General features: G+C 38.1%; 1 protein-coding gene across 11 annotated transcripts in view; it reads left to right on the top strand.

Moving 5' to 3' along the window:
• nrxn2b (neurexin 2b) overlaps positions 1-17,972 on the top strand; it is a 380,291-nt gene that overhangs the window by 327,761 nt on the left and 34,558 nt on the right. For 9 of the 11 annotated variants that reach the window (XM_055218533.2, XM_055218549.2, XM_055218495.2 and 6 more), the window contains one exon: positions 14,682-14,863. In XM_055218533.2, coding sequence (XP_055074508.2) covers positions 14,682-14,863 — 182 coding nt within the window. Of the gene's footprint in view, positions 1-1,770; positions 3,115-14,681; positions 14,864-17,972 lie in introns of those variants that run through there. The other 2 variants (XM_055218569.2, XM_055218565.2) reach the window with 2 other exon arrangements.

Raw genomic sequence — 17,972 nt, 5'->3', positions numbered from 1 at the left:
CTCTAAACCACAGGAAGATTGTTTTAATATCTCAAAATCCACACCTCTTTCAAAACACACAAACACACTCAGCATTTATTTCTTAATCCAATGTTTTTTTATCATAGCCGTTTCTAACTGTACGTTCACACCGCCGCAGACTTGAGCTTCCAAAGTTACCTGAAGTCATTCATTTACAATGGAAGCTGGCTTCTCTCAGCTGACTTGAGCGTCATTCAGAAAGCTGAAAGAAGCTCAACTTTATGCTAATGAGCTATGACGCGGTTCAGCGGCAAGCAGCGGCAAAACGCCAGCAACCAATCGGAATATAGTTCTTCGCTGTCTGATTCCGGAGAAACATACGATGTAAACTTTCGTTCCTAGAAAAAACATTAGTTCCAAGAAAATGGTTATCGCCGTTCCTGGGTTTCCTATCATTTATGACATGACTTTATTTTCATATAGGGACCAGTTACAAAAGAACGAGGCATGGGATAAAATTGCTGGTATAGTTGGTGTCCCCGGTGAGTTTGTGAAGTGAGTGCTGATGATTTATAACATTTTACTGTTACTCAAATGTGTCTGTGTCTTGCCAGTAGGACTGCACAGTGTATCGTTTAAGCATCAATATCACGATGTACGAATCCATATAGTCACATCGCAGGAAGAAAATGTAGCTAATGTTATCGTAGTTGATTCATGTTTCACCGTAACACAGATTTAACCAATTGCACAGATGAAATAAAATAATAATTGTAATAATAATAATAGCTAACTATTATTTTTTCCAGACTAAATGTGACCAAAACGATGATAAAAATGCTGTCTTTATAAAAGGTTTATAATGTCAATGTATTGGGGTTTTTCGCGTTACCATTTCACGGTGACACAGACTTCAGAGCGGCCAAAGCGTCAACAAGCTTCCCCGTACTTTTTGAGAAGCGTCCTTGACTGAGCGTCTTTGGAAGGGTTAGGTCTGCGGCGGTGTGTACGTACAGTAAGACTGTCGGTCCTTTTATGGTTCATGAGTGAGGTCAGATTTTAGCTGTTGTTTTACTCTCACTCATTCTGTAAATGTCATGAAATCACTCAATGGCCAATCAGATACTTACCTACAGATTTACATCTGGGGAACAAAATCCCCCCAATCTTTCACAGAAGTTCCTCATCTAAAGAGTTTCCTGAAGTGTCATTCTTATATATTTGTGCTTTATTTATAACTACAGATCACAGAGCAGTGGACACATTAGTGTTTTTAATTGGTCATGTAATTGTTTTAATTCAGTCTTGTGCTGTCATCTTCTCTGTGTGATTACCCACAATGCAACAGTATTAGCTGAAGGGCTGAACGTTCTGATCATCTGTACGTCTGGTTTGATGATGTTTAGATGATAATGATGATGATCTGATCTTGTGTGATGTTAAAGATCTCTGACTTCAGCGCCAGTTGTTCTGCTGTTATTTCAGACATTCAAGAATATTCTCATCTGGTGATTATTCATAGATTCTCATCAGGTTTAATGTCTTACATGCAGGTGTGCACAGTTTGAAAGATTTGTTGAGATCTGGTCTGAAACATGGGCTCATGGGAGATGTACGGTGTCTGAGATTATTGAGGTCTTTTGCCCTTTGAAGAGAAAACTATGAAGCAAAAGTCTCCTTGAGCTCTTTATTTATTCTCATCTAGAAGACGCAATGGAGATATTAAATCATTTGTGAAGTGTTGAAAGGACTTACAGTGTTGAGATTAAATTAGTCATTGAGAGCAGCAAGAGTCAGTATGTGTATGTGCGTGTACACGCCTCGCTCGCTCTCCCTCCCACCTCCTCCGTCTCTCTCTTCTCGATTCATCTCATGTACGCAGCGTCTTGCTCGTTCTCCTGCGATCTTGGCCAGCGCTTCTACACGAGTGAATCGTCTCCTCCTGTCTCTCTGTTTCCCTCGTGTCGCTGCCGCGGTAACCGTCGCTAAGAGAGAGAGAGAGAGAGAGAGATCAGGATTCAGCGAGAGGATGGATGCTGCGATGCTGCAGAGTCTCGTTTCATTAGCATGAGACCTTCCCGCTCCGAGCAGACGCTCCCTCTGTCGATCGGCCGTGCCGAGAAACGATGCAAGATCCCAGGACTCGGCTCATATGGCAAAAACATATTTCTACCACAGGAGACTGAAGTTAAACAGAGGCCTGGAAACAGACAGAGATCCGAGGAAAAACAGAGGCTGATTGGATGAGGACGAGGCTGAGAATGATTTTAGATGACGACGGGATGCTTTTATTTCTATTACCTGGTCATCCGCTCTGAGCTGGAATCATTTATGGGGTTTTTTTGGCTTCTTCTAACAGCGCTATGTCTTCTGCTCATCTCTGGAGGTTTGACGATCTGAAAGAAGATTCATGGATTGGACCATCAGCTCAGATCTGTCCAGTATTGAGATCTCCGGTCTTTACAGAATGATGCTGTTTGTCCTCTTCTGGACTTTAGATGGATTATCTTTCTCAGCTCCAGCTTGATGTTTAGTGGAGGCTTTTCATTGTAGATCTTTCTAGAAATGTTTCTAAGTTTCTGTAATGTATCTGTTAATTTTGAGTAATTGGAAAATGTTCTTGTTTTGATGGTTTGGGTAAGCTTAGCTCTTGGAAAATTGTTTTTTTTTATCCATTTTTTGTGTCATTCAGGTATTTTCTATTGCTTACAGGATTGTTGTTTTCTTTAGGATCATAATTTATCAAGATTTGTCACCGTTCAAGGCAGATTGCCCGATGAGGGAATCTCTGGAACTTATGGATACCGGCCTGGATTAACGACATGTCTTGCTGTTTTTGTCACGTGAGGAGGCGTGGCACAGAAGCCCCGCCTCCTCTCTCCTCCGCCCTCAGGGCTTTTTTTCTGATGAATGGATTAGCGCCGTATCCACCGGCTCCGGCTTTAGCTCCGCCCAGGGCTTTCGGGGTTAACGGTTCTGGTTTATGGCGACTGGTTCTCTCGGTAGCGTTGCTCGTCTTTCCGGGCCCGGCGGTTTCCGCTAGAGTTTCGTCCAGCCTGAGCACAACTCATCACGTTCATCATTTCCACAACAAACACGGCACGGTGCCCATCGCCATTAACCGGATGCCCTTCCTGACACGAGGGAATCATGGTGAGTGATATAGTCTGATGGCTTTTCTTCTAGAGGAAGATGTTTGATCTTCTGGTGCTTGTATTTTTTTCTCATAAATCTCATACAGCTTCAGTCTGTTAGTGTTCAGGTCTTGTAGTCTGCTGTCATTCCTGTAACACATCATTAACTCAATATTGATATATACGACTCTAGCTATGAAGTCATCAGTCAATCACGATAGTCAAACTTTTCAACATGGTTGTCTTGTCATTTGAATGTTTAATCTGGACTCTCTTTCATCTCGTCTGTCAGTGTTGATGTGCTCCAGAGATCTCTACTGTGTTGGTGTTCAGCTTTTTCTTCTTTCACTCAGATATTGCACATGGTTGTAATTTGTTTGGTTTAGTTTTTCGTGAAAATGAGACTCAGAGGTGCTTGGAAACTCTACAATGCAGTCCAAGTTTTCGTTGCATAATTAGATTGCAGCTCTTTTGCATCTTGGTTTGCTCCGCTATTGAATTGTGCATAATAAAGTCAGAAATGACCCTCTGTGCGCTGGAGTCTGACAGCTAGAGCTCACTTCTGTGTCAACGTTCAGTTTCTGCCTCAGGGAAAAGCAAAAAAAACCTACCAAACAGAAGTAAAAATGATCAGAACGGCTTGATCTGAGCTTTACTTATAGATGCTGTCAGTACATTGAAAGTGTCTGATGATGAGATCAGATTCCAGATCAGTGGATTAAAATACACGGTCAGATTGACTTGGTTTTGTAGAACATGCTGAAGTTTTGAACACATGAAAACTGATGATGGACATCACACCTGGTTTGAGGATTATATAGAGTTAGTCTTGTAGTCAGTCTGTAAAGAGTTTGCAGTTTAGCGGCGATTAGGCATCAGACTTTAGAAGTGCTTTTACACAGGAAACAAAAACTGTCCCAAATTGAGTATTAGGACAATAAAGACATCTGAAACTTTATAGTAGCGTTTCTCAATGGGGGCGGTACTTCCTCCCCTGAAAGCAAGATATTTAAAAGGGCATTCAGGTTATCTTGGGGGGAGGGTTTTGTTTACAGCAAAAATCAAGGCAAAACTATATTAAACTTTAAATACTGTCTGTAACCATGTGTGTAGCAGTCGCAGGGGACCGGAGAACACCGGAGAGTCCCAGACTACTTTATCCACACACCACCACCTTTCTGATGTGGTACTTTGCTAACATTAGTTAACTAACATTTAGCCAATCAAAAGTGAGCGTATGAAGCAATTATTTCTCGTGCACATGCGTGACACATCTGCTGGGTTACAATCTTGTCAGTGTATCTCAATTTTTTTATTCATTGCTATTTTATGATCCTTTAGTGTTGATTTCCATATTTGACCTTACCATTGTTAGTTATTATGGCGTTAGATGGAAGCGGTAGGGTTTGTATAGTAAATCCTACGTCCTGTACCAAATCAACACATGATGTGATTTGTCCCATGCACATCATTTTAAAAACACGTTGCCAAATAACACACGGTGCATCTCTAAATGATCTATATTACATGATTTCGGTTGCTCTGTTATATTAGTTTTGAGAACTCTCCTCAGCAGTATTTAGGTCATAGGAACAGTACTACTAGTCTCCACTATGGTAACTTACAAAAAACCTGTATAGAATAAAAACCTAAAATTGAATGCATTATTACACAAAATTTAATAAAATGAAACATAATAATAACAATTATATTTATATAAAAATCTACCTCACTATTTATTAATAAATAAGAAATAATGTTAATCAGCATACACTTTCAGAGATAAAGGTACACAAGTTGTCACTGGGATAGTACCCTTTCAAAAAGGTACACATTTGTACCCAAAGAGTGCATATTAGTACTTCAAAGGTACATATTGGCAGTTTGATACATATTTGTCCTAAAAGGGTTAAGAACCACTGCATGAGTTTGATTTATGTCATTAAATCAGTTCATGCTGTCTCTTTTATAATTTGTCTTTGACTTGAGAAAAGATATATGTCTCCTCAGAAGTAATATATATTTCCTGCAGTCATGAGTAAAGTAAGTTGATTGTGTTTTGTTGTGTTGTGTATTAACATTACAGATGTGTTTTTATTCTGTCTACTGTTGTATATAAGATGCTCTCTAGAGATATAAATCCAAACATGATGGAAAGGAGGTGCCCTATTTTTCAGCGTAGAGCTCACTTTTATAGACGCTTTAGTTTCATTGGCTGATATGAGACGTGCAGGTAAATCTGTCATCTGTCATGATCAATGATTACAAACGTTCATGCGTTCACCTGAAATGAAACTCATCCGTGTTAGAGACTCATGTTTGTTACTGTACGTCTGTATCTGATCATCTCTTATTAATATTTGCAGTCTGCAGTTGCACAAGTTAAATCTTATAGGAGAAAGAGGGGCACAACCTAGTATTTTGTTTTTGGCTCAATTATATCTAGTTAGATTAATCATGTTTTTAATACACAAATACGGGTTTGTTGTTACACTCACTAAAATATAATTCAAAAATTCAATCAAATTCTGTCTATATACTAAAGGTGGATATTGTTTCTATATCTGCCTATAATAGATAGATATCCACACATTCATCCATCCATCATCCTTCATCTAAACATCCTTATATTAAGAATCAATGCAGAGAAATAGATTGTATTATTACATATTAAGACAAAATAATCCTAATAGTGAGTTATTTCCTCTGATATTGTATTAACAGTTATCATTTTGATGAATAGTATTTACATTGTTTTCATTTCATTATCATTGTATACCTGAGACTGTGTGACAACTAATCCCGCTGTGTAAAAATGTTTTCAATCCCATCTATCAGTTACTGAAGTTGCTGACATGTTTCAAAATGGTGTTATGTTTTAGTGATTAAAATAAGGTTGGATTTGGTGACTTACACACACAACTCAGAAATAAAAATGCCTCCAAAACACTCTTTTCCAGTATATCTTAACAAAAACACATGAAACCTTTACATGAGATCATCTTCTGACAGTGAGACCAAAACTTTAGATCCCTCGGCCCTGTGAAACTATAGCCCTATTTGGACGGGATTAGTTTTATGGGGGTAGATGGCATAATGTAATTTTACTACATGACGTCTGTTATATTAATGGTCAATTCGGACAGGATTAGAAATCTCAGTAAAACATTCAGAAGTGGGAGGGGTAACTCAATTACCCAGCGCGTCATCTCTCTCGTCTTCACGTTCACATTACTTTGCTTCCTGATATCGGATATTCAAACAACATGATACAGACAAGAAAAACGTGAAACACTGTGTTTAATTTCAGTTTGGGGAGAACGTCAGTTTCAGAAACAGTTCTGTGCCTCTGAGAAGTAAATTTGACTTTTTTTTAAGTTTGTGTCGTGTTATTCAGGAACTGGTTTGCCACTGACTTGTTTTTCGGTCTAAAGTAAATGCTTCTTTAAGTGCTTTTATATTTGAAAGAAACACGCAAATGAACAGGAAATGTGTGTATATTTACAGCTGCAGTGTAAATAGCTGTAATTATGCAGACGGTTACAGTAACTTATTGTAGAAGATAAATGCTGAAAATGTTTCATGTTCATTTAACTTGAACAAACTGTTGCAAGTACACAACATACATGTAAAATATACAGTAATTTACTGGCAGCTAGTTGCCAATTAGTTGAATTTTTTTACAGCTGGTCTATTCGCACTGGATTAGTATTACCTGAGGTAATCTCTTCAGACCTTTTAACAGAAGGTAAAAGTCGTCGTAATCTTTACTGACAATTGAGCATTCGGACGGGACTAAAATCCCTGATAAGCTCTGATAAAAATTGCTTTACCCCACCTCCCTATGTAAAACTAATCCCGTCTCAATAGTACTTATGTCAAATAACTCTGTTAACCCCGTGTTAGTTTGTGCCCATAATCATTAAAAAACTTATTGAGTAGAGATGTGTGATTATCATAAATATTTAATCATATGTTCATCTATAGGTGTGATTGATGTACATACAGTATTTCATCTGAATCACATGAGTGGCAGAACGGCTCTGTTTAATCTCAGACTAACCAGAGAGCGTTTCAATGCACGTTTATCTCCACATCCTTCTCATTGGCAGCATCACGTCTATAATGACCCGCTCGGTCAAACAGTGAATCTCACATAAATACACTTCTCCTTCATTCCTCCATTCATTGTGACGTGTGCTGGGTTTTGTTGAAAGTACCTTGATCTGATTGAGATGATGAATTATTGATGTGATGTTCTGACGCTTGAATTATTCAGGATTTCTCTCTCGTCCAGACACTTGCTCCTCTGCTTCTGGTCTCGGCTCAGCGGTGAAGGCCGTTTGCTTGATTTAATCACTGGATCATTAGAAACTCTTGTGCTGAGACATGAATCTTTTAGATGATGCTGCTTTTGCTTTTAAATCTTTAAAGGAAAACAGAAGAAGCAGAACGTCCAGAAACCTCACACTTTAATGAAGAAGATTTTAATATGAAGACTTTGGATTGGCCCCTTATTGAATTTAGTGATGATCATGTGATCCTGCTGTGCACAAATCCCATTTCAATGACAAATTACTTTATACTGTATATTAATCAGATATATGAATGAAGATGTTCAAGGTCATGTTGATGTGGTGATGCTCACTTTACAGTGCACTTACAGGACCCATTAACCTGTCTGAGGAACAGCAGAAATATATAAAGACTGTTGTTGTTTTTTTTATCTGTAACACAATGCTTCGGTTACATATCGACTGATGTTATCATCTGTGCTATTGTATCATATCAGACATGTTAAAGACAGCTGAATGAGAGACTAAGATGAAGTGAGCAGATATACAACACAAAAACACAGGAGGTACGTTTACATGCAACCAAATAATCCGTTTGTAATCATATTGATGGCTCAATCGTATTGAAAAGTCTTCATGTAAACACGATTAATAAATACGATTGAGGATGATCAGATGCGAATTAGGATCGTATTGAAGGGGGTGATGTACTCCGATCTGTGATCTGATCAGCAGGAGAAAAGTACGCATGTGAATAATTGGATGCAAAAATACATTGTGCACATGCGCAGAACATTTGTGCTCAAGTTCACGTCTTATAATAAACTCTTATATCACATGATTCTCATCACAGAAACACACAATAGCAAGGCAATGGCATCACACATTATTAAGGTTTATGTGTACTTTTAAAACATTCAGCTACTTAAAATAATAAAATAGCGTTGTGCCTTTTGAAAAGTGTGTTTTCATTTCCTATATCTGAAAACTTCTTAAGAACAACTTTCTCCAACTCAGTTTTGACTTTTATCCAGAGATAAAGCATGAACTCGTCAAGAGATGCTGTCCGCAGCGTAGGGTTGCCAAGTCCTCTGTTTTTTTTCGAGTTTAGATTTGGGCTACTGTTTAATTTTAGTTATTGATATTTGGGCTGTGAATAGTCATTGGGATGCTTTTGTGCTAGTTTTGAATGTCCATTCGGATGGTTTTTGATACTTGAATCTGGCAACCCTGGCTGTGCAATTGCTCAGACGTTCGGTTCGAATTTTGTAGAATGTAAACCAACATTTTAATCAGATTGCAATGTTTAGGGGCATGTAAACTGTATCGTCGTAACCGTCAATCGTATTCAATTCAGTCAGATTGACAATCGAAGTTATAAATTCTGGTAACACCCAACAAAAAGTTTCATGACTAATAATAGACGAATCAGAGTAGAAGATCAGATGTGACATGAAGACATGATGATGATGATGATGATGTGGGTTTGGTAGTCTTCTGTTCTAACACAAACACACATCAGTGATTATTAAACACCCATGATGTGCACACACTTCTTATATTAGTCAATGTTTTATAAAGAGGACGAGATTTTAAAGATGCCCAGCAATTCGGAGCCGATGGTGTTGTGGGCAGCGCTCCGACGTGCGGTGCTTTCGCATTTCCAGCGACACGAGTTCGATTCCAAAAAATATAATTTTAAAAGATGTCCAGCACGTGCTGAAGTGTTTTAGGGTGTTTGTTACAGATGTCTGAGGGATTGTAATGCAGTTGCTCTGCGTGGTTGTTAGATGTCTGTTTATTATACACAATTCAAATCAATCTAATCACTAACTTTACTGCAGTTTTGTTCATGTCTCTGTGTTTAACAGGTCAATGTAAATAAATTAATGCAGAAATGTCTGCACTCGACTAATGCAGTTAATGAAGAAACATTGACAGGTTCTGCAGACATGAGAAAACAATAAAACAGATTTCCAGCTGGTATCCAGCTACAAATCTCTACATCTCATGCAAACACAGTTTTCTGTGTACTGTAGCTGGCTTATTGATTTGCACATGAAGCAGATATTTGATAGATATGCACTAATGTATGTTGATAGTCTGCAGGATTAAACAGATGTGAATGTGCATACAGTACAGTGTAGTAAACGGTACAGAAACAAGAGTTTCATCTGAAGGCATCAAGACTGAAAGAGATGAAATGTGTCGAGCAGGATGTTGATGATCTCAGCTTTAGTGCATTAGCTTTATGATGTAATGGACCATCAGGAGGGAGAGAGATCGATGTCAAGACACTTCACATCATCCGTCAGATATACCTTGAGAAAGAATGAGGACACCCGAGTCCCACTTAAGATTTCTGGGATATGTTGGATGTGATTTATGATTGTGTAAGAGAGAAACGAGGGCGAGGTAGACTCATGTAAAAACATCTTCCTACAGTTAGCTGGGCTTCTGGATCTGCCGATGGTTGATGGTTAACGGTTGATATTGTGTGCTAGTGATATAGATGATCTTGTTTACTGGTGACTTGTGAAGAGAGAGAGAAACATTCAGAGCAGAACCGAGAGCCCAGAGGAGAAACTCAAGCAGCATCACTTTCTTCTGACCTTAACAAGACTGTGTGTCCCCCCGGAGCAATGTGTTTATTACACTACACTACATCAAACAGAGACCCAAGATGATCTCTCTCTCTCTCTCTCTCTCTCTCAGGTTTATGCTTTGATTTCTGTGTTTTAATGGGGAAATAATTCACCAGTCAAGCCAAGCAGAAGGAAAAGACGGCTCGAGGAAGCCATTAAATAAAAATCACAACATGAAAAAGAGAGAGAGAGATCAGGTGATGGTCATTAATGGCTGTCTGTTTTAATCTGAAGGGATCTGGAAACATAAAGCAGCATATGATCCAGTTGAACACGTCAGATCCTCACATGAGAGACCAGATCAAAACCTCTTCTGTATAATAACAGATTTCTTGATTTCTTTCCTCTGCCCGTGAATGATGTTATTATGTCACGTGTGCCACTAAAGGATAAAGAGAGATGTGATGACATTGTGTTTGTTTCAGATGAAATGTTTTAGATCAAGGGTATCAAACTCATTTCATGTTGGATGGTAAATAACGTCACTATCTGAGGGCCGGATAACTTTTTCAAACCTCAGTGTGCTGTTAATTGTGTTAATATTAACTAAACAAACTACAATTAATTAGCAAGAAAATGAGAAAAACACACAGCTCTGTCCTTTAGAAACAAAAACATACTCATAACACAGATCTACATCTGTAAAACCCTTCAATTTAACTTCATCTATATGGACCTTTTACAGAATTATGCCTTATGCTCTCTCTGTATTGCCAAATAATGCCAAAATCATTCATTAATCATCAACTTTGAATATATTTATAAAAATTAGTGATGCACCGATGTATCGGCCGCCGATATTTATCGGCCGATATTTGCTGAATTTGAAACCATCGGCATATCGGTAATAGCACGAGAAAGGCCGATACCGATTGTTTTTTTAATTAACCACATAAAGGCAATGAAATGCATGTCTGTTGTTCAATTAAAATGATTTAATGTTCTGGTGTGCACTATACTTAAGCACCGACAGAAAACCTTTGTTGAGCTGGCTCAAATGTTTGGACAATAAAAGAAACAGACTGCACTTTAGTGGGGGAAAAGAAGTCCAACTTTTTTTGAAGTTGCAATAGCACTGGCATTATTTATGTTTATTAAAGAAATCCATTATATGTAAAAAACGGGTTAATGTTGTTAATAAAAGAAATGCTGAATTGCAAAAACCACCTTTGAAGGTTGTCATGTTGTCGTCTTATATTTTTTTTAGCTTAATTTGTGCCCCTCTTATTATGTTGGTCAGTTGAAATGTTAATTAGATCCAATCCATGTTCAGTAAAAATAATTTGATGCAGAAATAAACTAGCTAATAGACCAACTGTATAGTATTGTATACAAGTGTTTAATATCGGTATCGGCCAGAAGTTGTCTGTTTAAATCGGTATCGGCATCGGCCCCAAAAAATCCTATCGGTGCATCCCTAATAAAAATATGAGAAGTCATTTAGCAAATACTGCTAGATTTGTACAGAATTACCTGATAGATTTTGAAGTCATTAAACACAGTCATCATGCTTTTAAATCCTGCTTCCTTACATTTCACTTTGATCAACATCAGTATTATTGGGGCAGTTTTCTCATTTATATATTTTTGTGTTTGAGTCATCATGACCAGCTACGACATTTAAAAGAAACCGTTTCTAAACTAGAACCCACTGCAGTTTGTTTGTGTCGCCATCACGACTAAAGGCAGAAACTGATTCACGGGCGTTTCATACACGGTAAACGACACAATGCCGCATGGCTGTTGTTTTTCTTAGCATCTGTCCATAAGATCCATGCCCGAGGAAACAGCTGAATGTTTGGGTGGACGAGGACCGCGTGAGGTCCGTCTACTGTGGTTAGAGAGAGAGAAACACATTTCATTCATGCTTTTTTAATGTATTGTTTTTGTAGACATTGATATTTCAGATGTTGGTTTGTATGGTGTTATTGAATTGTTTCTGCAGGGAACTCCATTCATTCATTCATCATTTGATTTAGTGGCGGTGAAAAGAAGAACTGAGATCTTTTCTGCAAAATGATGGGATTGATTTAGGATCTGCCTTCCTTTCTTCCTTTCTTTCTTTCTTTTTTTCTTTTCTGCATAGCTGTGAGAAGAGGATGAGAGGTTTCAACCTAAAATAAGTAGAGATTTATATGTCTGCTGCTGTAGTTGAATGAAGTCGTCTAATGTGATGATTTACAGGTTTGTCTCTAAGATTACAAACACTGAGATCAACGACCAGTTTGACATGATGTCATACTGAAGCAACACCTCATTAAAATTTAGTTTTAAGAGGAAAAGACGTCTGCAGCGCCACCCACAGGACTGAGGAGTAATTTATACGCACGACTCAATGTTAATGGAGCTTAAATAGATTTTTGTAATAGAAATGTTTGGCGGCTGCACGATGAAAGACATTCAGCAGAAAGATTTTCAATGCATATGCATTAAACTGGAAAACAAATCCCGTTCCTCTCTGTGTTGTATTGCTCAGGTGTTTCTCATCTTTATCTCAGTGGTTGTTAGATTTTGGTTTATACGGTATGTGACTCTGAAAGTCAGAACGATCCAGACCTGTAAAACATCAGAGAGATCAGTTTCATATTTCTCACAGCATTGACTGTAATATCTTTGACTGAAGGATGTGTTTAATACAGCTGTTGGCACGATGGCCTGACAATGAGCACTGCAGGTTTGAATCTCAGATTTTTACTCTGTGTCTCTTGTTGACTCCAGTGACATTTAAAAAGGTATGAATAAATACATAGGACATAAAAATAAGAAGATGCTTAATAATATAGCGAGGAGGGACGGGTGGGTGGATGATAAAGGAAATGTCAGGCATGACAATCACTGGGACTGTAAAAAAAGATGGACGATGCAACGTCGCCTCCCTCCATTGTAATGAATTAAAGCCAAAAATGTCCGACCACGGTCGCCGCCATGTTATGTAAAAACGTCCGTTTGGAGCCAAGGCATGTGCAGAAGGAATCATCCGTGGAGCCAGAGGCGGAGCCGCGGTATCAAACTACCCAAACGCTTGCGCAACCAATTCAACCATGCCTATTATAACGACATGCCCCGTTTCTATAGCATCAAATTACTAGCTAAAATTAAACTATTTTTATCACAAAAATGAACAATTAAACATATATCAGTGTGATAACTACTTGAAAGGACCAAAACCATCTTTCAGAAACTTTTATTGGAAGTGTAAATAGGTTTTTATTTAGAGCCGAGTCTCATTCGTTTGAATGGAGAGGGCGGGTTTATGACTTGTACTGCAGCCAGCCACCAGCGGGCGATCAAAGAGCCAAAGCCTTCACTTTTCAAGGCTCACCCGATTTCACCAATTGGGCCCTGCTGAAGGTTATACTTTACTCTTAACCTGCCACTACTAACCCTAACTCTATTAGGCTACAAATTGATTGGTTGAGGATTCCTTCATGTTAAATGTGTTCAAATAAGTTTTTTTAATAGTAGGCTAGTAGATGAGTGTAGTTTAACACGAGACCTGATCCACCTTCTCAATGTTTTATCCTTAATCTCAGCCTGACTTTAATGGTTCATTCCTTTAGTTTGTTTGTTTTATTTAGACAAACACCATTAGAGAAGAGCCGGAAATCTCGGCATTCAGCCAGAACTAAAAGATTTTTGTGCTTCATCAAATTTTTAATAACGTGTAATGTTTTAATGGCCACAGAGGGGCGGAATAGAGATTTGTGTTACGCTAAAGTTTTTTAAATTACAAGCTAAGCCACACCTCTGTTCTCACAAAAAAGTTGCTTTAAATTTCTGTCTTTTCATGGCTTGTTTAATGATGTTGAGGACGTTTGAATCGTTGTTTGTGTGTGAGCTGACTGTTTATCTTCAGGTGTAGAGACAGACAGAGATTTCTCCAGAAGTTATTTTCTTGAACATTATTTTCTCATTGTTCTTCTAGTCTCATCTTCAGACAGCAGAGCCACAGGCAGTTTCCTAACAGTCTCGGGTCTGATAAACACAAAACGCAATAGTTAATAAGCACTGTTGTGATTGGCTGACTTTACACACAACGTCTGTGAGTGAGGAACAGAGATTTGTGATGACCGAAGACTTTATTTTATTTTTCTGAACGAGTCAATGGCACATGTTCAGATATGATGAATGAATACTGTGTGTCACCCCAGGGCTGACTGGAATATCACTCGCTCTTCATATTCATCAGCAAAACAAAATTAATTAGATTGGAAGATTCATACAGAAGAGAGAGAGAGAGAGAGAGAGAGAGAGATGCACTTGTGTTTTCTTCATCCTTCCAGCCATTTTATATTCACGCTTTGTTTTTAAATGAGGTTCATCGACAGAAAAAACGCAAAAATGTATTGGAGAAAAATCTTTTACCTCTCTCGCCCAACATTATGATTATGATCTCAAAACATTCTGTCTCTTGTCATCCTCTTCAGTTCTTTCTTTCTTTCCTCCTCTCTCTGTTTCTGTTTTCTTTCTTTCTTGTGATAATTCGTCAGCAGTCAAATATCAGAGTAAACAGCAGCAGACAAATGAGTGCATTTGAGTTTTGGCTTTGAATCTGTTTTTAGTGTTGGGTGCCAGTAATGGGTTGTGTAATTGTGGCCGATGTTTTGTTTTTCAGAGACTTTTATTTCTCTGTCTTTCTCTTTCAGCTGGGACGACGTACATCTTTGGGCGCGGCGGAGCCCTCATCACTTACACCTGGCCACCGAACGACCGTCCGAGCACGCGGGCAGACAGGTTGGCGGTGGGCTTCAGCACACAGTTGAAAGAGGCGGTGCTGGTCAGGGTGGAAAGTGCCAAGGGTCTCGGAGACTATCTGGAGCTTCACATAGTAAGAACCACGTCTGGGGACCGAAGAGGGCGGGGCTTAAAATGTCAGCATTACCAATGTGTTGAAAGGGTTTAAGTAGTGAATGGTGTCTCGGTTGTGTCAGCAGCTGTATCGAGACTTGCGTGCGTGCATGTGTGTTTATCAGGTAGCATTATTGTCATTTCAACCATATACAGCTTGTACACAGTGAAATTAAACCATGTTTTTCCTGGACCAATATGGAATCCTAGACACGTGCTTAACTAGATAATGAAATCATCTTAAATTGAGTAAAAATAATGAAGTTAGTTAAATTAGAACTAAAGTGCATTCAAAACAGACTACACAAGACTACATAAAGTGCATATGTGCAAACAGCAGAACTATAGAAATAAGACACAGTAGTGAAGAATCTAATAAATGTGAAAGATTTGAGTTTATGGTATCTGGTGGAGCACGGAGGTGTGCGTGCGTGCGTGCGTGCGTGTGTGTAGTTTTTGTAGTGTTTAACATTATGCAGAACATTGCTTCCAATTGTGCTTAACATTTATTTTACCCAGAATATCCATTTTTGACCCACACAGGCACACATTCATCTCTAAGTGTTAGGGCTGCACAATTCATCCAAAAAAGAATCCCAATCTTGATCCATACATAAATGTGATCTTCTCTCTAAATGACGGCGATTGTGTGTACAGTATTTCCCTGTATTCAGATGCTGCATTTATGTCATCACGTATTTACATTTCAACAATCCAAGATCAGTCACTTACACAGTGTAAATCTAAACCCTATTCATTCACCAATCAGAAGCCATCGTTTTTCTCCTCTCTCTTCATCATTTTTGACATTCAGCTGTCACTCATGTGATGTATAACAAAGTGGCAGACCTAAACACATAGTCGCTTTACTTGATGGATTTGAGCGGCAATTTTCACACAAAAGAGGAAAAAATGAACGCCATTGCAGAAAATCCTGGTGGCGGCAAATAATGTGATGATGCAACAATATTTGTTCAGAAAAAAGGCAAGTTCCCCATGAGAAAGGGTTTTTAGCACAAGGGGAACATTATAACATGCCTGCGCTCCTCCCTGAAGACTCCGAATGTTGATGGTTTAGAATTTTAAAATTTTAGGGCAGGGTTCCCCAAATCTTACCCCGGAGGGCCAAGCACTGCAGAGTTTAGCTCCAACTCTGATCAAACACACCTGAGAAAGATAATCCAGGTCTTCCCGATCACTAGATAATCACAGGCGGGTAAGTTTGATTAGGGTTTATAAAGATTTAAGGTTGGTCAGGTGAAATGTACAGAAAGCAAAGGTACTATTTGTTATACGTCTTTTTATTTATTAATGTCAGCATTCTATTGTTTATGTGTAATAGCTTACAGATTTTAAGTTATGCATCTTAAGGGGTCTGAAGTAAAGAAAAGACTGTTTTGAGATTCTAGTCCAGCATTTTATTATAACTGAAAGTCCTGTAAAGCAAAGGTTTTACTTGAGTGCAGTAAATCTTTTGGTTAAAAAATGAGAATCGTGAGAGAAAATCGTGATTTCATTTCCCATGGAGAAAAAATGTGATTAACATTTTAGCAAGAATCATGCAGCCCTAGTAAGTGTTACTTTCTTTTAATTGAATTTTCAAATACTGAAATAAACACAAACAAACATGAACAGAACATTGCTTTAAAACATACATCTTTGTTTTTGAAACTTTAGGGATGGCACAGAAATTGCTAGCACAAAAACCTGCTGCTTTTTTCTAGTAAAAAAGCTGAAAAAGAGTTCACATTTACTTGACGAGATTAATGTATGTATGTATTCTGGAAACATCATTTTCTGACTTAGATTTTCTTCTGCAGTGGACACAAACACACAAAGATTGTCTTAGTACAACAATCAATGAAGCAGTTGAGAGTTATTATACAAATGTAATCATTTAGTGTAAAGTTTGAGCAATATTGAAGATGAATTGTGTTTGTGCACCACACAGCCACACAGCAGATGCTTTATAAATGTTAACAAACTGAAAAAGAACTGTGAATACAGACATTTAGCAGATGCTTTTATCCAAAGCAACTTAAAAAAAGTCAGGAAAACATCAAAGTAATTTATCAGAAGCAAACAGTGATATGAGAAGTGCTCTACAAACTTTATTTCTGCTTCAACAGTGACACAACCTGTTTACAGAGAGAGAAAGATTGAAAGTTTTTCATTTTATTTTGTTTTCTTAATTGTTTTTTAATAGGCAGAGCTTTCAATGTTCCTATCAGATTTCACAGAAGCAAAACATTTTTAGAGGTTTATTGAATATCGTGAGGGATGCGGCTGAGCGGACAGAGTTTAGATGAATGAAGGAGCGAGTGATTTTGTGTGGTTTAGTAAGAGGAACAAACACTGAGCAGAACAGGGTTCAGGTTGATGTATAAGAGGAGTGGTCAGACTCCTGATTAAAGGGGCTGTGAATTTGTAGATTTTATTGTTTTAAACTGTTGTCTGATGTCTACTTATGATGTTCGCGTGGTTTTTACATTCAAAAACATCAAAAGCAATGAGTAATAGGCTATTTTGTAACATGGGTTAGTGGCTGTCTGGAGAAATGGTTTGTTTGAAGGGGCGGGCCGCATTGAAGACCTGGACGTAAACACCCACTGCTATGATTGGACAGCTTCATTCCCCGTCATTACATGTAGGGAAATGTTTTAAAAACATTAATGTGATAAAACTAGCAGCCGAACACAAATATGTTTGAGACACAAAAGATTCTGGGTGCTAAAGATGATACACATATATGACAATACGTATATTAAAGTAGAAACAAAACTTGAAACTCGACGTGACTAAATTACCGTATACAACACAGTAAGCGCGCATCCAAATCTAAACTGCGGCTGATAAATCCTTATCAATAACTTTGCATATTTTTACCGTTAAATTACAGTCGTGTTGTTAAGTGTTGTACCTTTATTAATCGTTTAATGTTTTTAGTAAATTTAAACAGTCAAACAAACGTGTTTAGACATTGATGTTATAACAGACATATCAAGCGATCTCTTCTAACAAAGCAATAGTGAAACGCAGTAACTTAAATAAACTTAATGTGTATACTGCTGTGTCATTTTTGTCAGATG

Source organism: Misgurnus anguillicaudatus, chromosome 21 (assembly GCF_027580225.2).
Source record: "Misgurnus anguillicaudatus chromosome 21, ASM2758022v2, whole genome shotgun sequence".
NCBI classification, from domain to species: domain Eukaryota; kingdom Metazoa; phylum Chordata; class Actinopteri; order Cypriniformes; family Cobitidae; genus Misgurnus; species Misgurnus anguillicaudatus.
The sequence above is the reverse complement of the archived record's forward strand: the minus strand, read 5'-3'. Positions and strand labels throughout refer to the sequence as shown.